At 39.3% G+C, this 21252-nt stretch overlaps 1 protein-coding gene across 1 annotated transcript in view; it reads left to right on the forward strand.

Moving 5' to 3' along the window:
* LOC103457434 (apolipoprotein B-100-like) overlaps positions 1-21252 on the forward strand; it is a 39881-nt gene that overhangs the window by 15596 nt on the left and 3033 nt on the right. Inside the window, 22 exon segments of the mRNA XM_081602805.1 lie at positions 4665-5280; positions 8589-8952; positions 9712-9780; positions 10257-10362; positions 10676-10863; positions 10954-11126; positions 12210-12504; positions 12594-12687; positions 12830-12937; positions 13063-13208; positions 15432-15552; positions 15707-15847; positions 15941-16237; positions 16377-16604; positions 16858-17125; positions 17227-17356; positions 17485-17619; positions 17746-17883; positions 18209-18334; positions 18581-18652; positions 19496-19617; positions 20933-21125. Coding sequence (XP_081458931.1) covers positions 4665-5280; positions 8589-8952; positions 9712-9780; positions 10257-10362; positions 10676-10863; positions 10954-11126; positions 12210-12504; positions 12594-12687; positions 12830-12937; positions 13063-13208; positions 15432-15552; positions 15707-15847; positions 15941-16237; positions 16377-16604; positions 16858-17125; positions 17227-17356; positions 17485-17619; positions 17746-17883; positions 18209-18334; positions 18581-18652; positions 19496-19617; positions 20933-21125 — 4130 coding nt within the window.

Raw genomic sequence — 21252 nt, forward strand, 5'->3', positions numbered from 1 at the left:
CAGGAAGAAACATCCAGCAGACATAGCCTTGGTATCAGCTTATGCAAACTGTCTGATGGTTAACAGAACAGAAAGTGATCACAGAAATAACAGAATCAGAGCCCGGAGTGCTTTTGCTAGGAAACAAAAATAAAACTGTTTTCAGGAAGGAAGTCTAAACACAGAAGCAGTGGGTCGGTAGTATCTTTTCTGACAATATGCAGTCTCAGACAAAGGCATGGATATCCCTTGAATCTTTTCATATTTAACCAATTTACAATCACAAACTGGAAAATATTCTACAATAGACCAGCACATCGTTGCCTGTAATTGCATGTTGAAATGAAGAAAGAATACATTGTTTTCTAAGCTTTTCTTATAAACTCAGATTCCACAAAAGAAAATCTGTCACAATTATTCACCTTAAAAGTCCCATTATGAATTATGTGGAAAATTCTGGAAGAAAACCTGTAATAGGATTTTAAAGACTTAAGAGGGAGGCAGAGATCCAGCAGGATAATCACCGTAACACAGCCAGAGCTACAAAAGACAGCTTTAGATTAAAGTATAGTCAAGTGTTACAAACCCCAGACCTATCCAACTGAGAATCTGCGTTAATAATTGAAAGACCTTTTGTCTGTGAACATCACCCAAAATGTGATAAGAGAACACATGGTCAAACAAAAGTCTCTAGTAGTGCAAAACGGGTGAAGAAAAACCCAGAATATGCACAGCTGTCATTACAGGGGAAAAGTGTGGGTTCAGAAAATTATGTACCATTTTCTTTACACTTCATAATTGTGTGCTACTATGTGTATTTGCCTACTATGACATAACCGTATATTGAAATCACAAGTATGCAGTTGCAACATGATAAAATGTGCAATGTATGAAGACTTTTGCAAGACTTTTGTTGAGAAATTTTAACTTGTTGCAACTGTAAAACTAAAACGGGTTTTGTTTTGGATATCATAAATCAGAGTCTACAGTACACTCCAGCCACTTGTCCTTTATGATGCCCCTATGCTCAGGTCTATATTTAGTCAAGACTAAAATAGTATCTGTGGCATTCATAGTTCTTCTCGTGAAACAAAGTGGAAGAAAGACATGCACAGCGTCTCCTTGGAGACTTCTAATGGAAAACAAGCAAAAGAATGAACTATTTGCACTATATTTGAAAGGTAAATTAAATTATTCTTTTATGCATTTCACATTAGTAGTAATAGAATAAACATATTGTGAAACTATGTTTTGCTTCTCAGGTCTATCTTGTTATGTAGATTGTGTAAAGGGTGTAACCGTACCCAATTAATTACTTTTTTTTTTCCAAAGTTTGAAAGTTTCTTCCCCCCCAGTCATATTTACAATATTTAAGCTAATAATCCCAAGTAGGAAATAGTCAAAATATATCAATCGATACAAAATTCAATAAATCAAACAGTTCTTTGTATGTTTCAGTATATAAAGCAATGTTGATGTATGTGTAAGTAACATGATTCAAAGAAGTCAAATTCAAAAGTTCATGAAAAATCACTTTATTTAGATTTCCACTCTTTCCTTCTTAACAGGCACCATTTTCTCCTTACAATATATCCAACGTACCATTCTAGTACAACAAATACCCATTAATAAACGTCTCGCACATTCAATGTTGTCCTTCTCCACATTTGAGCAAAAATAAAGATGAGAAAAACCTGCAGCATTCAATCTGTGTTAACGTTGCTGTAAATCAGAGGCACATCAAGGGGGCCATTGTGGGAAAATCAAGCAGTTCAGCACAATGCATTCCTGTTGTGTAGGTCAGCAGAAAGCCCAGCAACGGAAGACAGCGGGGAATGTGACTTTTACACTATTGTGTCTCTGGGTAGATTCAGAAAACACTCACTGCTTAAACCCTGGGACATGCTGGTTATTTCTCAGCAACAGAAATGGGATGCGTGTCACAAGTTTTCTCCGCCTAAATAGATTGTTAAAAATAAAAAAAACACGAAGAGAAATTTCCTGAATCACCAGAACAGCAACAGTGTCAGTAATCAATGTAAAAAGCTTTTATTTGAACAAGCACTCCCACGGCCACACAAGAGGACAGTTACACAACATGTGGAGCAACAGATGAGTTGAACTTATTTCACAACAACCGAAGGTTAACTCAGATACATTAAATTCTATCCCACGAGCTTTCTGACCAAGTCAATTTAAGGTACATTCATAGTCGCAACGGAAGATATTTAGATTTCTGTTTAGTGGCTTAAAATACTCCTGATGCAGTTTAAGTTGTTACAGCAGGTTCATGATTCACATTTAATTTTGACACCTTTGTACAGGCTGGTGTTACCAGAGAAAATATCAGTCTTGAAAAACACAAACTGATACACTGAAGTGCTTTGTTAATGTAAAGTACTATTTATCTGAACCCTCCCCCCACGAAAAAAACAAACAAAACAAAACTGGATTTCTGTGACTATTAAAAAAAAAAAAAGTGCCCTATACAAGATGCCAAATCATCATAGTTTCTAAATAGGAAAGTAACAGAATAATCACTCTGAAATGTTTGGCTTTAGCTACTGTATACATAACTTGGTTGAATTGTGCTGTAAAGTAACAGGATTATGTACAGACTAATCAATATGACCAAAATCTGAAGGCATTACTGTAAACTAGACACTAGCCCTTTACAGAACAGACCTTGGAAAGAGTCAGGTATTTTGCCCCTTTTTTCAGGAACATGATGAAATAGTTTTTTTCCTACCATGTTGCAAAATAACTATTAGATAAACATGCCAGGAGTGTCCATCGTACCTGCTTTGGCAACTAACAATTTAAAGTAGAGCTTCATAGCAATAGGTACATCTGAAATCAATAAAGGAACACAGAAACACATTTTTCTCACTTTCCACTTTGTTTCCCCATCATCACCTCCAACCTCTAAAGCTTCAGTGTCTGAGTTATTAAGATCTTTGTGCAGTGCAAGAATAAAAAGTCAATTCAAGCTATCCAATTAAAAAAAACGCTCATCAAAAAGCGCAACATAAATACTTGGCACCTGAAATTATACTGCCTGCCAAATAGTTTATCTAAACACCATCGCACACACTGATAATGCGATCACAATTGCAATACAACACACTGTCAAGCTCTAATTAAAAAGTTGACACTATTATGATTTACTTAGACAAAAGATGCTTACTCAACCTAAATAAATTAATTCTACTCACATGAAGTCACTTTGTGGTGTTTTGATCTGATCAGGCATCATAATCTGTCACATTTCATTAGTCAGTCAGAACAAATGCATATCAGAACCAGAATTAATGGAAACGTGGTGTGACAAAGTCCTTAGAAATATGACATTTGTCTAAATTTAATTGAAGTAGAATGGAACCGAACAATAAATACAAAGCTATGGAGGGGTGAACAGACATGAAACCCTCTGAAGCAGCTCCTTTATATACTGTATGCTTTAAAAGACCTTTGATAAAGTAAGCTGTAAGGCAATACTTGTTTAACTAAGCATGGGTCAATTACTGATGTATTAAAAAAATTAAAAATAAATAACACACACACCTGAACCCACCAAAATTTGTCAGTACTTTCCTATAATTCAAAGTCCTCTTGAATTGATTTCAGACAAAGTGCACTGGCTGTGTAAAACCAAGAGTAATGCAAAGCTGTCCCTACCTTACATGTTTTTCTACAAACTCCTGCTCAGCTGGCTGAAAGCAAGGTTACTGTACATTTTCTCATACTTGCAGGAAAGACAAACTAGTTATGAGCTGGCTAGCAAGTACATTTTAGATTTCAGTTTGATAGTGTTAAACATTTTTGTTTAGTACCACAAAACTTGGCTATGCACTCTAATACACCCAAGAGGAGTACAAACTGGTCAATATGACCACTAAGAACCACAATTTTATGAAAAGTAAAAAAAATAAAAATCTATTAACTCTTTAGAAAATGTAGGTGTTACAGTTGACCCCAAAGCTGCTTAAGCTATGTGAAACAACCCTAAATTCTGGGGCAAAATGCAGTGTAGTTCTGCACAAATCACGTAAAACAGTCTACCTATTCTCAGCAGCAAGACATGCTAATCCTTCGTCAACATAAAAGCAGCAGAAAAGGCTTTTATCTGGTGCTTGTGTGCCTCACCCACACTGTCATACAGTCACCCTGGGCAACTCCCTATATCAAAAACACTGATTTTAGTTGGGGGGGGGACCCAAACCGACATAAAAACACTATACAGAATTTCATATTAATTTCTTTGAATTATAATGTTTACGGTGAAATGCAATTTCACAAACTCGATAGATATGTTGCAACACAGTTCAAACATAAATTAGAGTGCAGATTTTCGGTGAAACAGTTAATGTTAAAAAAATAATAATAATACTTTGAAACAGTCTCAGGTAAGGCCACACTCAGTGAGCAGAGGATAAACTTCTTCAAATGTAATGAAACAATTTGTTGGTTTGTCGATTTTTCGAACAGATTAGGATCATGTGACCCAGAACGAAGATGATCAAACCAGTGCATTAAAACACCAACACCCACATGCAAGCGTGCTCTGAACAATGTGTTCGCAGTCACTGGTTTTGGTGCGGCTGACAGCATGTCCAAACACAGACCCCCAGCGGCAGGAAACGTCTTGTATGCCGCAAAGGTCCTCCAGACCTTGTAATCCACAGTTGACTCACAGCATCACACAGCATTTGAAACAATCCCCCGGTGCGGAGCGTTTCTGGAGGGTAGCCCGTGTTGCGGTCTCGAACACCTCCCAGATGCCCTCTTTGGTCCTGGCGGAGCACTCCAAGTAGTCGTACGCGCCGATGCGCATGGCCATCGCACGACCGTCCTCCGCCTTCACGGGCTCTAGTTTCATTCGGGAGAGGTCGTTCTTCGTGTTCTCGTCGTTGCGCAGATCTTTCTTGTTGGCCACCAAAATGATTGGCACGTTCGGACAAAAGTGCTTGACCTCGGGGACCCACTTTTCGGAGATGTTCCCCAACGAGTCCGGGCTGTCCACAGAGTAGCACATGAGGATGACATCAGTGTCCGGGTAGGAGAGTGGGCGCAGTCGGTCGTAGTCCTCCTGTCCGGCCGTGTCCCACAGAGCCAGCTGGACCTGCTGGTTGTCAACCTCTATGTCGGCCACGTAGGTTTCAAACACAGTCGGGACGTAGACCTCGGGAAACTCGTCCTTGCTGAAAACGATCAGTAGACACGTTTTCCCACACGCGCCGTCCCCGACAACCACAAGTTTCTTTCGCTGGACAGCCATTTGGGTCGCTTCTTGGGTTTTCTTTAAACGCGGCATCCAAAATAACGTCTGGACAGTCTCGCGCTTCGGCTCTGCTTTTAAACTCGTCCAGGAGACTTATTAGGCTGGTTCTGCCAGAAAATGTCCTCTCCAAACTCCACAGCGTTTAGAGAAACAACGGCCTTGTCTTTATAAAGCGGGGCTGGTTTCCTAAATATAACGATCCAATCGGAAATAAGGAGGTGAGATCATAGTTTGTAGAGGAAAACCTGATTGGATCTCATTGGTTTCTATTGAAGAGAGGAGGGACAGAATCCGCAAGGATCCACCCAGGTGACCGAACTATATTGTTAGGGTGTCGTTTATTTATCAGTTAAGTTAGTCACAGTTTTGAAAAAAAAAAAAAGAAGACAAAATTTATCATATTAATTTTTTATCAAGACTAAAAATATGTTTTTCTCAAAGCAATATTAGAAAGATTTTCAATTGGACATGTTGCATATTTATGGGATGCTGCTATTCACATTATAACTTAGATAAATTGCTATAAAGGGCAAAAGTGACAATTAATACACTAAAAAGGCGCTAAACAGAATTATATGTTCGAGTATTACTATTTAAACTGAACAAAAAAGAGACGATAAATAAATAAAAGCATTTACATATTTGTTTACCTATCCTTAGTATAATTGATCAAATCCATGATTAAACATTGTGTTGCCATTTGATGTTAGTTCCTATTTAATTTTTTTATTTTATTTTAACTTTTCTCAAGAGTACCATTATATGGATGAGGTGATTAGTTTGCTTAATGCTTTTTAGTCATCAATATGATTTACGGTGTTTGATGAGGAAGTCAGCTATTTTTTTAAAATAACAAACAAGAACAAATTAAATATTAACTTACCTTAATCAAATGTTAAAAAAATACCCCTGTATAATTTAATCTCAAAATAAATGAATGTTTTAATTGATTATTTTGACACTTCACAGTTTAATTTTGTATGTAAAAATGTTTCAACAAATTAGCTATCGGATTGTAGCACTTTGGCCCTGGATAGTGTTTGGGAAAGCACACTTTGATGTTGGACGTAGGTCTACGTAGTTCACGCTATTTACAGGGAGGGGGCACCAGCGTAGGCAAACTCTTAGCTCTGAACAAGCCTTGCTAAAAAATCACCGTTCTCTCCACGGCAACAAAACAATATAGAGTAGGGTTGACGGCTACAAGCACAGAGGCTCCATCGACACGACAAGGCGTGAGTATTTTTAACCATATTTAAGTATAATTGAAGCAGAAATCTCGCAAATTAAGGTAATCGATGGCGGTTCTAAGCCGCGGTGTGGGTATTTCTCTTTTGTTTAGCGGTTAAGGCCCCTCTGTTTGAGACTTGAAGGGGGGCCATGTTGTTGAGTGTTTGGCTGATGTTTAAGCTCAGACAACAGCAAGTTGGCAATTAGCTCTCTTGATAGCTGTCGTTGGTTTTAAATTGCTTGCTAATAACGCTAAACGTTACTGTACAATCACACCAATAACATTTGTTGTCGTCACTTGTGACAGCGTCAATGTTAACAATTGACCATTGTTGAATTCGCGATTTTAACATAAAAATTTAGCGGTACAAACCAATAATAAACACAAGCAGGCCCGCGGCATTTAGCATCGGTTCGTTAGCCGTTAATGTTGCTAATGCTAACCCCCGTTACCAACACAATTTAACGTCAGTCGTGCTCCATTTCAGATATTAAACATTCCTCTATTACGTTATTATATACTTATTATATACAATAGAGATCTTAACAGCTCGACATTTGGGCATTTTCAACGGAAATCCCCAATAAAACCCGTCAAAACTACTAAGCTGGCTTTGATATTAGCAACGGGCTTGCTACCTAACTTAATATAAGCTTCTGGTTTTATTTATCATATCAATGATAACAAAATGGTGAGTGTAATTAGACTTTTTGTGCATTAAAGTTACATTTAGGTTAACATTTACCATATATAATGTCTCCAACTCTTAGAATATTTAACCACTACCGCAATATAGTGGTAGCGCAGTGTTAGCTTAGCAATAGCTAAATGGAAGCTTGGTTACACTATATAGTTTTTTTTCCTGCTTTTGTTTCTTATGATATGCATTCCCCATGTCTGCCACATCACACTCTCAAAATAAAACCAGTTTCCTGGTGTGCAGGAACCACAATAAATGACATAAAAAATATAAACATTCATGGCTTAGAGTTAGCATGTCAGGAATTAGTCTGAACCCAGCGAATACAATGAAATTACCCTCTACATTTAACATTGTTTAGAATGCATCATCCCCCAACAAACCCTGGGTTGTCTAAAGTGTTAATGAAGTGCCTACAAGTGATGATTGTAATGTTTATTTAAAATTTTTTTACATCTTTAATTTGTGAATGAGCATCAATATAGTCTGTCTTGTTTGTGCAATGGCTTCTGGAATAACAGTGCTATTGCATGTAAAGTTGATGCCACCTTGGGATTTTTCCCCATTTCTAATTTTGAAGGGCTTGATATTTTTCATATTAATTTACCTCTAGTTATTTCTTTAATGTTATTTCAGCTTTAAAAATATCTTGCTGTGACCCTTCTTTATCAACTGTTACCATTTTCTCCTTGTCAATAAGGTCAAAATTTACCCGCAGCAGTAGTGTGGCTGTACAACTTAAGAGAAGCTAATTCAAATGAGCAAAACATCAGACCCACTATGAGAACTTTGATGTGTCTCCAACTGTCAGGATTTTTATGACAACACGTTAACAAAACTGAAAAGCAAAGTAAAAGCTGAGGTTTTTTTCTGCTCCTGAGATGTGGAATATATTGATTACTTATTATGGCATTTATTTATTTTCATACAAGCATTTAAGTAAAGAATAAACATTGTTTTGTAGCAAAATCTGGTTTGTCAGGCTATCTACTCCGTTAGCCATACTGCAGCCAGCTGCTTAACTGACTTCTTATAAATGGCTCTAAAAACAGCTTTACCTTCTTGAGAGAGATTGGTAGCACTCCTTTAATTTCCATACCATGACTTTTCTCTCTTTTTTTTGTGAGGGAGAAAGTTGCTGCTGACTTATTTATGCTCCATAAAGCTCCTCTGACGATCTAAACAAAAGTCACAAAATCAGTAACATTGGGAACTTTTTTTTTTCCTAACCAACATCTCAAAAATCTTGGTATATGACGACAACAGTACATTTCCAATATATTTTTCTTGGAAGAATGTACAGTTAAGCACATCAAGACAAGAAATTGTTTCCATTTGACTATCCGAGAACACGAGGGTGCAACAGTCTGACCTTTCACATGTTGCGTTTTTCTTAGGCTTTCTCGTGGAATGAGCATTCCATGCAGCATCCTAGGCATGAATGACGTGGGTTGGCAGGAGACGAGAGGTGGGATGCTGCATGCAAATGGTGCTCCTGAATCAGGGGGTGTCCGGGTTCATGGCGGCGGGCCCCTGACTGCGGTTGTTGGTGGTGGACAGGCTCCTGGGGGGCCACATTTACAGGGTATGGATAGAAGTTCTAACCTTACCCCAGGTACGCCGCAGCCTCCGCTCAGCGGAAGATCTCAGGACGACGCCACAGTTGGATACTTCTTTCAGAGACAACCAGGAGAGCAACTTGTGGGTTGCACTCCTAACAAGCACCGTTGGCCAACTGGAGATGCTAATCATGTTGATCAGGTAAATCGTAACTAGTAATGTACTGATCTTCTCTTTATTACATGGACATAGGCTGGTAAATACCCCCCACCCCCTTCTTTTCCTTTTTTAACTTCTAATTTGCATTTTTATTTCTAAACTCATTATTTTTATATTAAAGGAATAAAGTGCTTTTAAATTTAGTTAAAAAAAACCAATGTGGATAAAAATAAATAAAATTGATGTTGTGGAACTGTAGATCTCGTAAAGGAGATTTTGTCTTAAAAGCAAAAGATCAAATCTATAGTTCGAGTGACTGGAATACATGATTTACAGTTTGGACGTCATTGTGGCATGGATTTCTACTCATGAGTTTTTCCCTGGTTCCTTTTTACAGTTTCAATGAACACATAACACTGAGTTAACTATGTATCAAACAAATTTGAACATATAGTTAGGACATTTTGCTCATCGTGTCCAATTGTAGGAACTAAGATCCTTGAATAAACGCATGTAAAATTGATCCTCTGCGATTGATTCCTAAATGAAAGAAGTTTCTAGAGTTCAACATAAATCGTCTATTTTATGACCAGAAAATATCTGGCATTTAGTTTATTTAAAAAAAATATTTTACATGTACTTCAATGCAACACAATTATCAATTTTTTTTGCAATAGTTTCTTAGATTAGTGTGAAACAAAAAACTGAATGTAAAACTTGAAAATATATTTTTTTGTGATATAACAGCAAAATAAATGTTTTCTTACAAAACTGTTTTTTTTTTGTTTTTTTTTACATTAGGTTCGAACTGTAGATGAAATGAATTATGACTTTCAAGCTCTTGCTCTGGAGTCGAGAGGAATGGGAGAGGTAAGGCATTTTAAATTAGATCCGTTATCCCTTCAGGATCATCTAATTCATTTTATCCCCAAAGAGAGACTAACTTCTGATCCTCTACAGCGGTCAAGAATACTTCCATAATCAGCATCACTTGGGAAAACAAATTGTTTTGACCTCTGTTGAAAATTAAGTGTGAATTTCCCCATCCTACTATTGTAAAAACAATTTCTGCTCATTCAGCCCAGCTCTACAAGTTGTTTTTTTTTTTTTCTTCTTCCTCTTCGTGCTGTAGCTGATGCAAGGATTTGTGGTGTTGTTAAAACATTAATTATTGGTACACAAATTAATACAGAGGGTACTCTATAATTGGATTAAAAGTTGTTCCAATGGAGGAAGCTATTAACCTTTTTGTGAGATCTCTGTATATATTCACACACATTGCAGATTCCTTCTTGCTTTAGTTATTTATCAACAGTGGAGAAAAATGTTTTCTGTCTTTCTTTAAGCTTTTGCCAACAAAAAAGATCTGGGATTCTGATGAGCTAGCCAAGGATGGGCGGAAAGGGATGCTTCTTGGTGAAGAATGGAGGGAGAATGCATGGGGATCGTCTCGTAAGTGGCTTTTATATCCTTAACGATGCAAAAATTATTCCAGCAGCAGCTAACTAACATCATTGTTATTGTAGAAGTAGATGTAACGATTAATGTATCTTTTTTTTTCTAAATGCACAAACTAAAGAGCTAAAATGGATTCACAAGGAATGATTTATAATTAACTGTTTATCATAAATGTGATACTGAAGCTTTAACATGAAGCTTTATTCTTTCTGGCTACCTGAAAGCAGATTAAAAAAAAATTACTTTGCTTAGTTCTAGAAAATCCAATTTTCTCTATCATTCTTCTCATTTCTGGACCTTTTTCCAGATCATTCAGTGTCCCAGCCAATCATGGTACAGCGGCGGCCTGGGCAGGGTTTCCATGGGAACGGTGATACAAATTCTGTGCTTTCGCCTCGCTCAGAAGGTGGAGGTCTGGGTGTGAGCATGGTAGAGTATGTCCTGAGCTCCTCCCCTGGTGACAAAATGGAAGGTCGCTACAGGAACGGCGGCTACGTAAGTTGCCACTTTTGTTTTTTTTTGTTTTTTTTAATTATCATTTTATTTTGTCTGTGAAATGATTCTAAACTGAATCTTCAATCACAGGGTGGAGGAGATACTGATCAAGATGGAAGAGAGAAAAGCGACGTACAAGAGAAAGTGTCACCTTTTGAGGAAGACAAAAGCCCTGAGATGAAGGTGGGAGAGGAGAACGATCCAGCTAAATCCAACGGAAGAGGTCTGCTAAACGGCATGGATAGAGACTGCAAAGACTTCAAGTAGGTCTTCTTGCCTTAACAGGATCCTACAGCAGTTTGTAGAAGTTGTTTTCCTTTTGAAAAATTTCAAAGCATTTAAATTAGAAATGCATCAGTCTGATTTCTGAAGCTCATGTCTGATTCACAAAGTTTTATTTTGCCAGCACAGATTTCAGCTCAGTTTTTAAAACTATCATACAAGACATTAGAACGTCAGTAGCATATTTTTTTATCTTAGCCTCCCTGTCTTGAGCAGTCAATTATTTATATTGGAAGCAAAGGTGTTAGTAAAAGAAGTCTGTAAAATGAGGTTGTTTTATTATTTTAAAAAGTGAGGTTAAACTAATTAATTGAGAACCTTTACTCAGCTAAAACAGTTTTCTTTTTCCATCTAGGCGACCTCAGTGAGGCTAAAATATCTAGCTTTCAGTCTTCTTCACTCAATGCCAGCATTGTGGAGCTCAGTACGGCCTAGTCATAATAAACTATTGAAATCAGAACCTAGCTATAGCCAGAATACAGCAATTCTAGAAACCAAAGTTTCATAACTTAAGTTGTTCCAAACTGATTCTGTATGGTCTACTAATGGTGCACCAATTGATATCAAAATAACCTTGATGTTCTAGTGATAAGTGCTTTTATCTATTGTCTTTAACACCATTAAACTTTTTCTTCTGTTTGGGCCAAGTGTTATTACAAATGGGATTAGAACAACAGCAGGATGTCTTAGGTGTCACTGCTTTGACACAGAACACGGAACATAAAATCTAGATGTTACTCTAGAACTTGGACCCATTCTAGACCCACTCTAGAAGTTGAACCCATATCGTCAAGCCTGTTTGAGTTATCTGATTGTCTCTGTTGTCTGGTGTGGGCTGTGTCTCTCCACCCCTGTTTCTCCTGTCTCTTCTAAAACAAACATGTCACACCCAGATAACCGACCAGACAACTTTCTTAAAAAAAAGTGTCAAAGTAATAGTAGGCTTGTGTGTGGATAAAAAAAACCAGTTTAAAACAGTTTTTTGGTGGAATTACGGAACAATTTCTGTTTTCTACATAAAAACATCTTTAATGTCATGGCTACTTTTTGCTTTGCTTTCGCAGTCCAACCCCCGGGAGCCGTCAATCTTCCCCCACTGAGGCTGTGGAGAGAATGGGTCCCACTCAGACGGGTTTGGAAATGATGGGGCAGCACCATCCGCATGTCCTCCAACAACAAAACCCAGCCCAGAACAAGCTTCCTACTGAGGACTTCCAGAGCCAGGAGGCCCAGAACATGGGCGGCATGGAGCAGGGGGCTGGCGTCGAGTCTTTACAGTTTGACTACGCTGGGAACCAGATCCAGGTCGACTCGTCAGGAACTCCAATGGGATTGTTCGACTACAGCTCTCAGCAGCAGGTCCGTCTCGGAGCGGAGCGGCTTTCTAAGATGTGTCCAGCTGTGTGCTCAGCAGATAACAATCTGTTACATGTCTGGGTTGTTTTCAGTTGTTCCAGAGATCAAATCCCCTGACAGTTCAGCAGCTCACTGCAGCTCAGCAACAACAATATGCCCTGGCCGCAGCTCAACAGCAGCATCTCGGTACGATGGGCTGCTCAGCTCAGTGTCTACGTAATTATGCACACTTCAGCTACTTTGTGCTTTAATTTGTCTCGGTTGCAAAGTGTTCCAAATGAGGTTTTATGTGGAAACATCAGCAACATCACTCTTCCTTATCTCCCAGCTGGACTCGCTCCTGCATTTGTGCCAAATCCCTACATCATTAATGCTGCGCCGCCCGGAGCCGACCCGTACACAGCCGCCGGCCTGGCAGCAGCAGCCACTCTAGCAGGTGATCAGTCAGGCCACATTCATCCCATATTAGCTTCAGCTTGTTTTAAAATTCCTCAGATATTTTCCATGAATGGAACTTTAATGCAAACTTTAAAATTTAAATTCCCCCCCCCCCCCCCCCAGGCCCCACAGTTGTCCCACCACAGTACTACGGTGTTCCTTGGGGTGTGTATCCAGCCAATCTTTTCCAGCAGCAGGCAGCATCAACTGCCAATCACTCGGCTAATCAGCAAGCATCCAACCAGGGACCAGGACCAGGCCAGCCACAGGTAAGAAAGGAGTTCTACTTCCTGTTTTAAACATTTTTGATTCAAGGCACACTTTTTCTACTCAGAATTTGGATAGTAGGGTGATTACAGCTTTTCGTAGGGAGTGTTTTTTTGTTTTGACCAAAAAGAACAGACAGATTTTGTTAAAAGTTTCAGAAAGATTTTTTGTTTTTTATTACCCCAATGAAAAATTATTATACACTATAGAGACGAATTCACTGTCTAAACTACACATTTCTTGTTTTTATAAAAAGAAAACGCTTTTTGTTATCTGAAGTGCAAAAAATCTGAAATCTTTTATGGTATTTTTTCACATTGACTTTTGGCTTTTCTAATCAGTGCTTCTTGATACAAACTGTACTGCTGCAAAGTATTATCATTGGAATATTGACACAAGTTCAAGATTTAAACTTTTAATTATAATATTCTGAGGACTCATAAGTGATTATTGTTGTATCCATTGCCTGCATGCAACCTGCATGTTGCAATTTAATGTGGCAAACCATTCGTCACATGGCCTGGGCAGAGGTTGACCTCTAAATATACAGGTCCTTCTCAAAACATTAGCATATTGTAATAAAGTTAATTAGTTTTTATAATGTAATGATAAAAATTAAACTGTCATATATTTTAGATTCATATCACACCAACTGAAATATTTCAGGTCTTTTATTGTTTTAATACTGATGATTTTACTGATGATATTTCAGTTGGTGTGCAATGAATCTAAAATATGACAGTTTAATTTTTATCATTACATTATGGAAAATAATGAACTTTATCACAATATGCAAATTTTTTGAGAAGGACCTGTACACCCAGAGCCACATTGGTTAGTGAGGTTAAAAGCATATCCATGTAAAAATGGCCTAGTCAAAGTCTAACATCGTCTACGGAAGGACTGTATTTTGCTGCTTAGCTGTACAAAGCTGACAGAGACATGTCCTTAAAAGACTTGCAGGACTGAGCAAAAGGTGTTTCGACAAAAGATTTACTCTTGGGGCTCAAATGATGATGACAAAAAAAAAAAAACACTTGGTAAAGCATCATCAAACCATTTTTATATTTTCTTCCACATAATTATGTGAAATGTGAAAAAAATCAACAACTGTTTCCTGGAAACTGTCAGAGCTGTCTGAAAACCTGATATTCTGGGTCAAGCACACAGACTTCATCTCTAAACTGTATTCATGTTTCAAAATAACACATTTTAAAATAACAAATGTTTGATGTTTGTTTTTATGGGTATGACTTACCTCAATGTGGGTGTCAATTAGGTCTGTCGCGATAAACAATAAATCAGTTAATCACACGATAAATCAAACCTATCGACCTCATTTTAATTATCGGCTTTATCGTCTCTTCCTGCCGTTTTTTCTTTCTGTTGATGACACTGAATGAAAAAAGGCTAAACTCCGGTGCTCTCCACTGACCTTCCCTTCCTCATTTCCTTAGTGTAATGTCCTTAGATTGTTGGCCGATCTAAGATTGTTGTAAGGGGAAAATAGGGGCAAAAAATGGTGTAGTGTGAACTATTGCATTAGGTAGTGGGTTGTGCCCATCTTCTCTATTTAAATCTAGTGATTACTGAAGGGCAATATAGTATACAGACTTCATAATCTGCACTCTTGGATGAATGCATTATTTATTTCCACTTTGAATTTATGTTGTTTAGTTTTTATTCAAGTACGTTTTTTGTTAATGGAGACTGAGAAACCATTTTATTTTTGTTTTTGGTTGATTTATTTAGTTCATGAGTTCCAGTGTTATGTGTTCTTTTGAAAATAAAGTGTATCTATGGCAGAAAATCGCATGCATTATTAGTCATTTCCATTAAATCAGTGTCAAAAGGTCTTGAAACAATATTATCGTTTATGGCAATAATTTTTTAGACAATCGTCCAGCAAAATTTGTTATCGTGACAGGCCTAGTGTCAATTGTTATTTTGTGCTTTTTTTATTTTTCTTTCCTTTAACTACCAACCTGCCAGCGGTCTACAGATGAAAATTCGCTCTTGTGGCTAAATATGTTGATTAATATGCACTGTCCCTTATTAAATAATTTCAATTCAACCTTTCAACCACTTATGTGATTAAAAGTTAATTTTTTTTTAAATGGACAGAAAAGTGAAGATTTGCATTTCAAGGAGTAAGTTGCCACTAACACATGACTGAGTTAGTGGGAAAAAAAAATCATTAAAAATTTTTCTCTTATCTCCTCCAGGTGATGCGCACAGGAACCAACCAGCGACCTCTTACACCGGGACAAGGTCAACAAAGTCAGCAGGAGTCGTTAGCTGCAGCTGCTGCTGCAAACCCGGCCCTAGCTTACGCAGGAATGCCTGGTTAGTACAGGGCTTTACTCAGGCAGGCACAGTCTGGCCATCTTTAATAGCCATTTGTTCTCTCTTTGTGATTCTAAAAGAGCAGCACATTTAAGGCCTTAAATTTAATTCATGCCAACATTAATCTTTTATTTTTATTTTATTTTCTGCCCAGGCTACCAGGTGTTGGCCCCTGCCGCCTATTACGACCAAACTGGAGCCTTGGTGATGGGCCCTGGAGCTCGGACTGGTCTGGGCGGCCCGGTTCGTCTCGTACAAACCCCCCTCCTCATTAACCCAGCAGCAGCGCAGGCTGGTAAGAGCGTGTTCTCCTCTGCTATCGATGTTGGCGGGCAGAGTTTTTGTGTTTCATGAAATGAATCCAACTAACACCAACGTTTATCGGCAGCAGCCGTATCTGCATCCGGCTCTGGTAACAACATGTCTGGACCCCCAGCCAACGGTCTATACCGCTCCATGCCTCAACCTCAGCCTCAGCCGCAGCAGCAGCAAGCCCCCCCACCCAGCAGCGGCCTGACCTCCAGCTCGTTCTACGGTTCTGGATCGGTCCCCAACACCTCCCAGAGCAGCTCTCTTTTTTCTCATACCTCTGGTGCGCCGCCCAGTTCCTCCCTGGGCTTCAGCAGCACAGGTGGCTCGCTCGGTGTGGGTCTGGGCTCTGCTCTCGGAGGTTTTGGCTCTTCAGGTCAGTGGATGAACAACAAGCACAAAAATCACCATCTTAATGATTTATCTGCAATTTATCAGTGGCATTGCATTTAGTTTTGTTTTAGGTCAAGGTTTCTAACTTTGGTCCTGTGTTGTTGTTTTTTTTTTCCCACCAGTGTCCAGTTCAACCAGTAGCAGTGTGTCACGCAGGGACTCTCTGTTGGCGAGTTCTGACTTGTACAAGCGTGGTGGCAGCAGTTTAACCCCTATTGGTCAACCATTTTACAACAGCCTGGGTTACTCCTCTTCACCCAGTCCGATTGGCTTAACACCAGGTCACTCCCCGCTCACTCCTCCACCCTCCCTGCCCTCTTCTCACGGGTCATCCTCCAGCCTTCACCTAGGTAAGCATACGGATGCTCTGCAGATGTTTTTGTCTCAAATTTTTGTAGAGCTGAAACGTGATTAATCGATTAAAATCATTTCCAACTAATTTAGTAATTGATTAATCATTAGCTGGACTATACTGACTCAAAAAGGACCATTTGCTAAAGAAACAACAGACTCTGAACATTAATTAAGCCAAAATTGTATGAAGTGTACATACATTTTGCATTTCAGCAAAAAAACAAAAAACAACCTTTTTAAATATTTTAGGTGGCTTGACAAACGGCAGCGGGCGTTACATTTCTGCTGCTCCAGGAGCCGAGGCCAAATATCGCAGCGCTGGCAGCACGTCCAGCCTGTTCAACTCCAGCAGCCAGCTGTTCCCGCCCTCTCGACCCCGCTACAGCCGCTCTGATGTCATGCCTTCTGGACGCAGCCGCCTCCTCGAAGATTTCAGGAACAACCGTTTCCCGAACCTCCAGCTCCGTGACTTACCGGGACACATGGTGGAGTTCTCTCAAGACCAGCACGGATCCAGGTGACTGACTAAAACTTTTAAGTTTTTAACTTTAATTTTTTGTTGTTGAAAAGGGAACCAAACAATGTGACCATTACTTCTGATTATTGTGTTGCTACTAGGTTTATTCAGCAGAAGCTGGAGAGGGCCACGCCTGCTGAGAGGCAGATGGTGTTTGGAGAGATTCTTCAAGCAGCGTATCAACTAATGACTGATGTGTTTGGAAATTATGTCATCCAGAAGTTCTTTGAGGTTTGGAAACATTATCTTAGGGGGTTTCTTTTTTTTTGTTTTGTTTTTTTTTGTTTTATCACTACTACAATGAAGTTTTATCATTTTGCATAATATATCTATTGTAATGGTTTTTTTATTCTTCACAGTTTGGAAGTGCAGACCAGAAGCTGGCTTTGGCAACACGCATTCGGGGGCATGTCCTCCCCCTGGCTCTGCAGATGTACGGCTGCAGAGTCATTCAGAAAGCCTTGGAGTCCATTTCCTCAGACCAGCAGGTAATTGTAAGTGAGCTTTACTCTTCTAACAGTTTTTCTATTTAATTTATGTATCTTTTCACAGACTTTAACTTCAATTTAACCATGATATCTCCTCTTGGTTTGTGTTTTTGTTTATTTTTCTCCCCTCAGAGTGACATTGTTCGGGAGTTGGACGGCCACGTGTTAAAATGTGTGAAGGACCAGAACGGGAACCATGTGGTGCAGAAATGCATTGAATGCGTCCAGCCTCAGGCTCTGCAGTTCATCATTGATGCCTTTCAGGGACAGGTAGCATGATTGCTATTTTATTATTTTTATACAAGTTTATCAGCATCAACAAAAGTTCTGCCCCCGTTGGGTATGTTCAATGTTTTTAATATCAATGCCACACTTGATATTTAATTTTATTTTAGAATTATGTTTAATTTAATTGGGCAAAGAGCCAGGAATTATCTCAAATGATCAAAATCCTGCATATTCAGCTTCATTTTTAGGTGGCCACTGATGAATGGAGAGTGAGAACAGTTAGTCACTCAGACCCCAATTAATAAAATCAGTCTTGATCATGTTCTTTTTTTTTTGTTTGTTTGTTTTGTTTTGTTTTGTTTTGAAGGTTTTTGTTCTTTCCACACATCCTTATGGGTGCCGAGTGATCCAAAGGATTTTGGAGCACTGCACTCAGGAGCAAACTCTGCCCATCCTGGAGGAGCTGCATCAGCACTCTGAACAGCTGGGCCAGGTGAGCACATCCACTCCGTAGTTTCAGAATCACACCTGGAAGCTGTAACCGTTTGTTTGCAAGGTGCGACGTCAGATGTGTCCTGTGGTCTCTGCATGTCTCCTCCATGTTTGAGCATTTCACTGTCATTGTGGTTTGATACGTGTAAAAGTCTAAAGATGAATGTAATTGAACTGTTAGCTGTCATGACATCTTGATGTGATTATTTAAACATCCACCCTGCCCCCCCTCACTTATTCCATCTAGAAATATCAAGGCGTTTCATTGGAGATGACACCCAAAACATATTATACAGTGTCCCGTGATGCACTGTTCAAGGTCAGAGCAATTTGCCTCTCTTGCGGATGTCCCCATTCTCCTCTCCCGTTTCCTCCTTTTGTTTTTCCCATATATTCTCCAAAAATGTTAACATTTAGTTATCAAACTCTCAACTTTCACAAACCTCTTTTTAACCCACTGAACAGCATTTTTATTGTCTTTTGCTTCCTCCCTTCTTGCTCTCATGTCTGTCTCCCCGCATTTTGCCCGCAGCACATTCTGATCAATCTGTTTTCTTCTCTTTGTTTTGATTTGTTGAAATTACCTTATTGGAGTTTCCTGAAAACATCAAAGCTCTAAATTTCCAAAAAGAAGCAACACAAACGTATTTAAACAGATTGATCCAGAAATGAATGTGAGGGCAAAAAAATAAAATAAAATAAAAATCAAGTTGGAGACTACTGTGGCTTCCCAGCAAATGGCTGCTTTAATAAAACTGGCAATTGAGTCTTTGTTTATTGCTTGGTGAGGGTGAGTTTTTGTCTCCCATCTTTCCACTAAAATCACACCCATAACTGACTATCACCTATTTCTGAAGGGGCAAAGATGCTATTGGTTGCATTGTCTGGTCAGCAACCCTCCAAACCAGCAGCATCTATTTTGTCTGACCTTCCGCAGTGATGTAGTATTCGACATACTACAAATGGGGGTGTCACTCATTCGCCAGCCTGTAGAAATGCATGATTATTACTCACCAGTTGAAACCAGTGGTGAAAATATTTTTTGCATGATTGTGAATTGAAATTAAAATCGTATCTCTATGATTTTTTTTCTGTTTCTCGTTTTGAGTAATTCCGTTGTAAACTGCTCTGCTTGTGCTCACGTCTCCGCTGCCTCCTGCAGGATCAGTACGGTAACTACGTCATTCAGCATGTGTTGGAGCACGGCAGACCAGAGGACAAGAGCAAGATAGTGGCAGAGGTTCGAGGAAAGGTTTTAGTCCTGAGCCAACATAAATTTGCGAGGTAAGTGGGAACAAAGAAAAACCCAGAGCCATTAGTTTTAATTTAAGGTATTTCTGGTTACATTTTCAGCAATATTTAAATGATTTCACCGTTTAAAAAAAAAAAATACTATGAATGCTTGAAGTGCTTCTAGTTTATACTGCATTCAATTGTTATATCTGTGAATTACTTTGATAGTAAATGTTGAATTTTTTTAAATTACAATGAACCTCCCACAAACTTGGTATTCCCAAATCCCAATTTCTTTAAAATAAAATCTTCATAAAAAAATGTATTGAATTGATAAACATCTGAGCCCTTTACAGTGAACTTAATCACATTAAAAACAAACTAGGTCTCTGTAGAGTCCTGATGAGGTCTTCTAGGGTGAATCAAGAACTCATCCTGTCTCTCATTATGTAGGATGAGCCGTGAGAGCTCTTTGACTATTTTGAGTTTCTGAAAACCTGCTGTGGTTAGATTGTGGTGGATAATTATGGTGGCGGCAACATATCTGGGTCAGATCAGCCTACACTTGGCCGAGAGCGCTCATTGTAATTTAATGTAACATTCTTTGCAGTGCAAAAGGAATCTCTCCAAGCAGCTGAAATGAATAATCCACAATCTTTATTCAGATAAATGAGGTGCTACGAGCGGGACTCATGGGATAGGTGGAGCAGCGACCACACCTCCAAATTGCATATAGCCCCGTCCACCAAAGGAAATCATGCTCTTTAGGCTGCAAATCAGTTGTGGAGTTGGATTTATCAGACTACTGACAGGGGGGAGGGAAAGTGAGCCATTGCACTTTTAAGAGTCGCAGCTCAACTAGGCCTGATTGATGAAAAACAGCTGTTGGATTTTATGCGCATGGTTGCGTTTAACTGCACTTGTTGGAAGCTCTGCACAGACTTCAGTGCTTGATTGCAATTATTTGCATGGAAACTCCATAATGAGATGTTTATAGTGCAGGTATGACGCATGTAGTGATGGGACAGTCAGGAAGGCAGCGGGGAAGAAGTGATTTAGTGGGGGCCAAATACGCAGGAGCATCAGAGTTTCTTGCAGTCAAACTTTCTTGGAGGTTCTGAAGTTGGTAGAAGTGAAGTTTGCACTCGGTAGTCCTACAAAGAGCAGTAATCATTTGCTAAATAGGTTTATCTAATTGATAATCTGCAATAAGACACAAAGGTGAAACACTTTGTTGGATCTCTGTAAATTGTATTGACCACAAATCGGGGAAGGAAGACATCCAGACCAGATTTCAGCTTTACACTTAAACCGTGCCCTCGCTCAGGCGTTGATTTGTGTGTAACAGTACCTCATGTGTCCCCAGTAACGTCGTGGAGAAGTGTGTGATCCACTCCTCGCGTGCAGAGAGGGCCCTTCTGATAGACGAGGTGTGCTGCCAGAAAGACGGGCCCCACAGCGCCTTGTACACCATGATGAAGGACCAGTACGCCAACTACGTTGTCCAGAGAATGATTGACATGGCAGAGCCTGCTCAGCGGAAAATCATCATGCACAAGGTAAGCGCAGCGTGTGAGCAGTGCATGACGTCATGACAACGTGATGTCAGTCATCCAAAGCAGCCAGAGCTACCGCAGCAGGGCAGCTGCTCATGACTCGGTTCCCCTCACCTTTTAAGCTACATTC

This window comes from Poecilia reticulata, chromosome 21 (genome assembly GCF_904066995.2).
Source record: "Poecilia reticulata chromosome 21, P_reticulata-male-v2, whole genome shotgun sequence".
Taxonomy (NCBI): domain Eukaryota; kingdom Metazoa; phylum Chordata; class Actinopteri; order Cyprinodontiformes; family Poeciliidae; genus Poecilia; species Poecilia reticulata.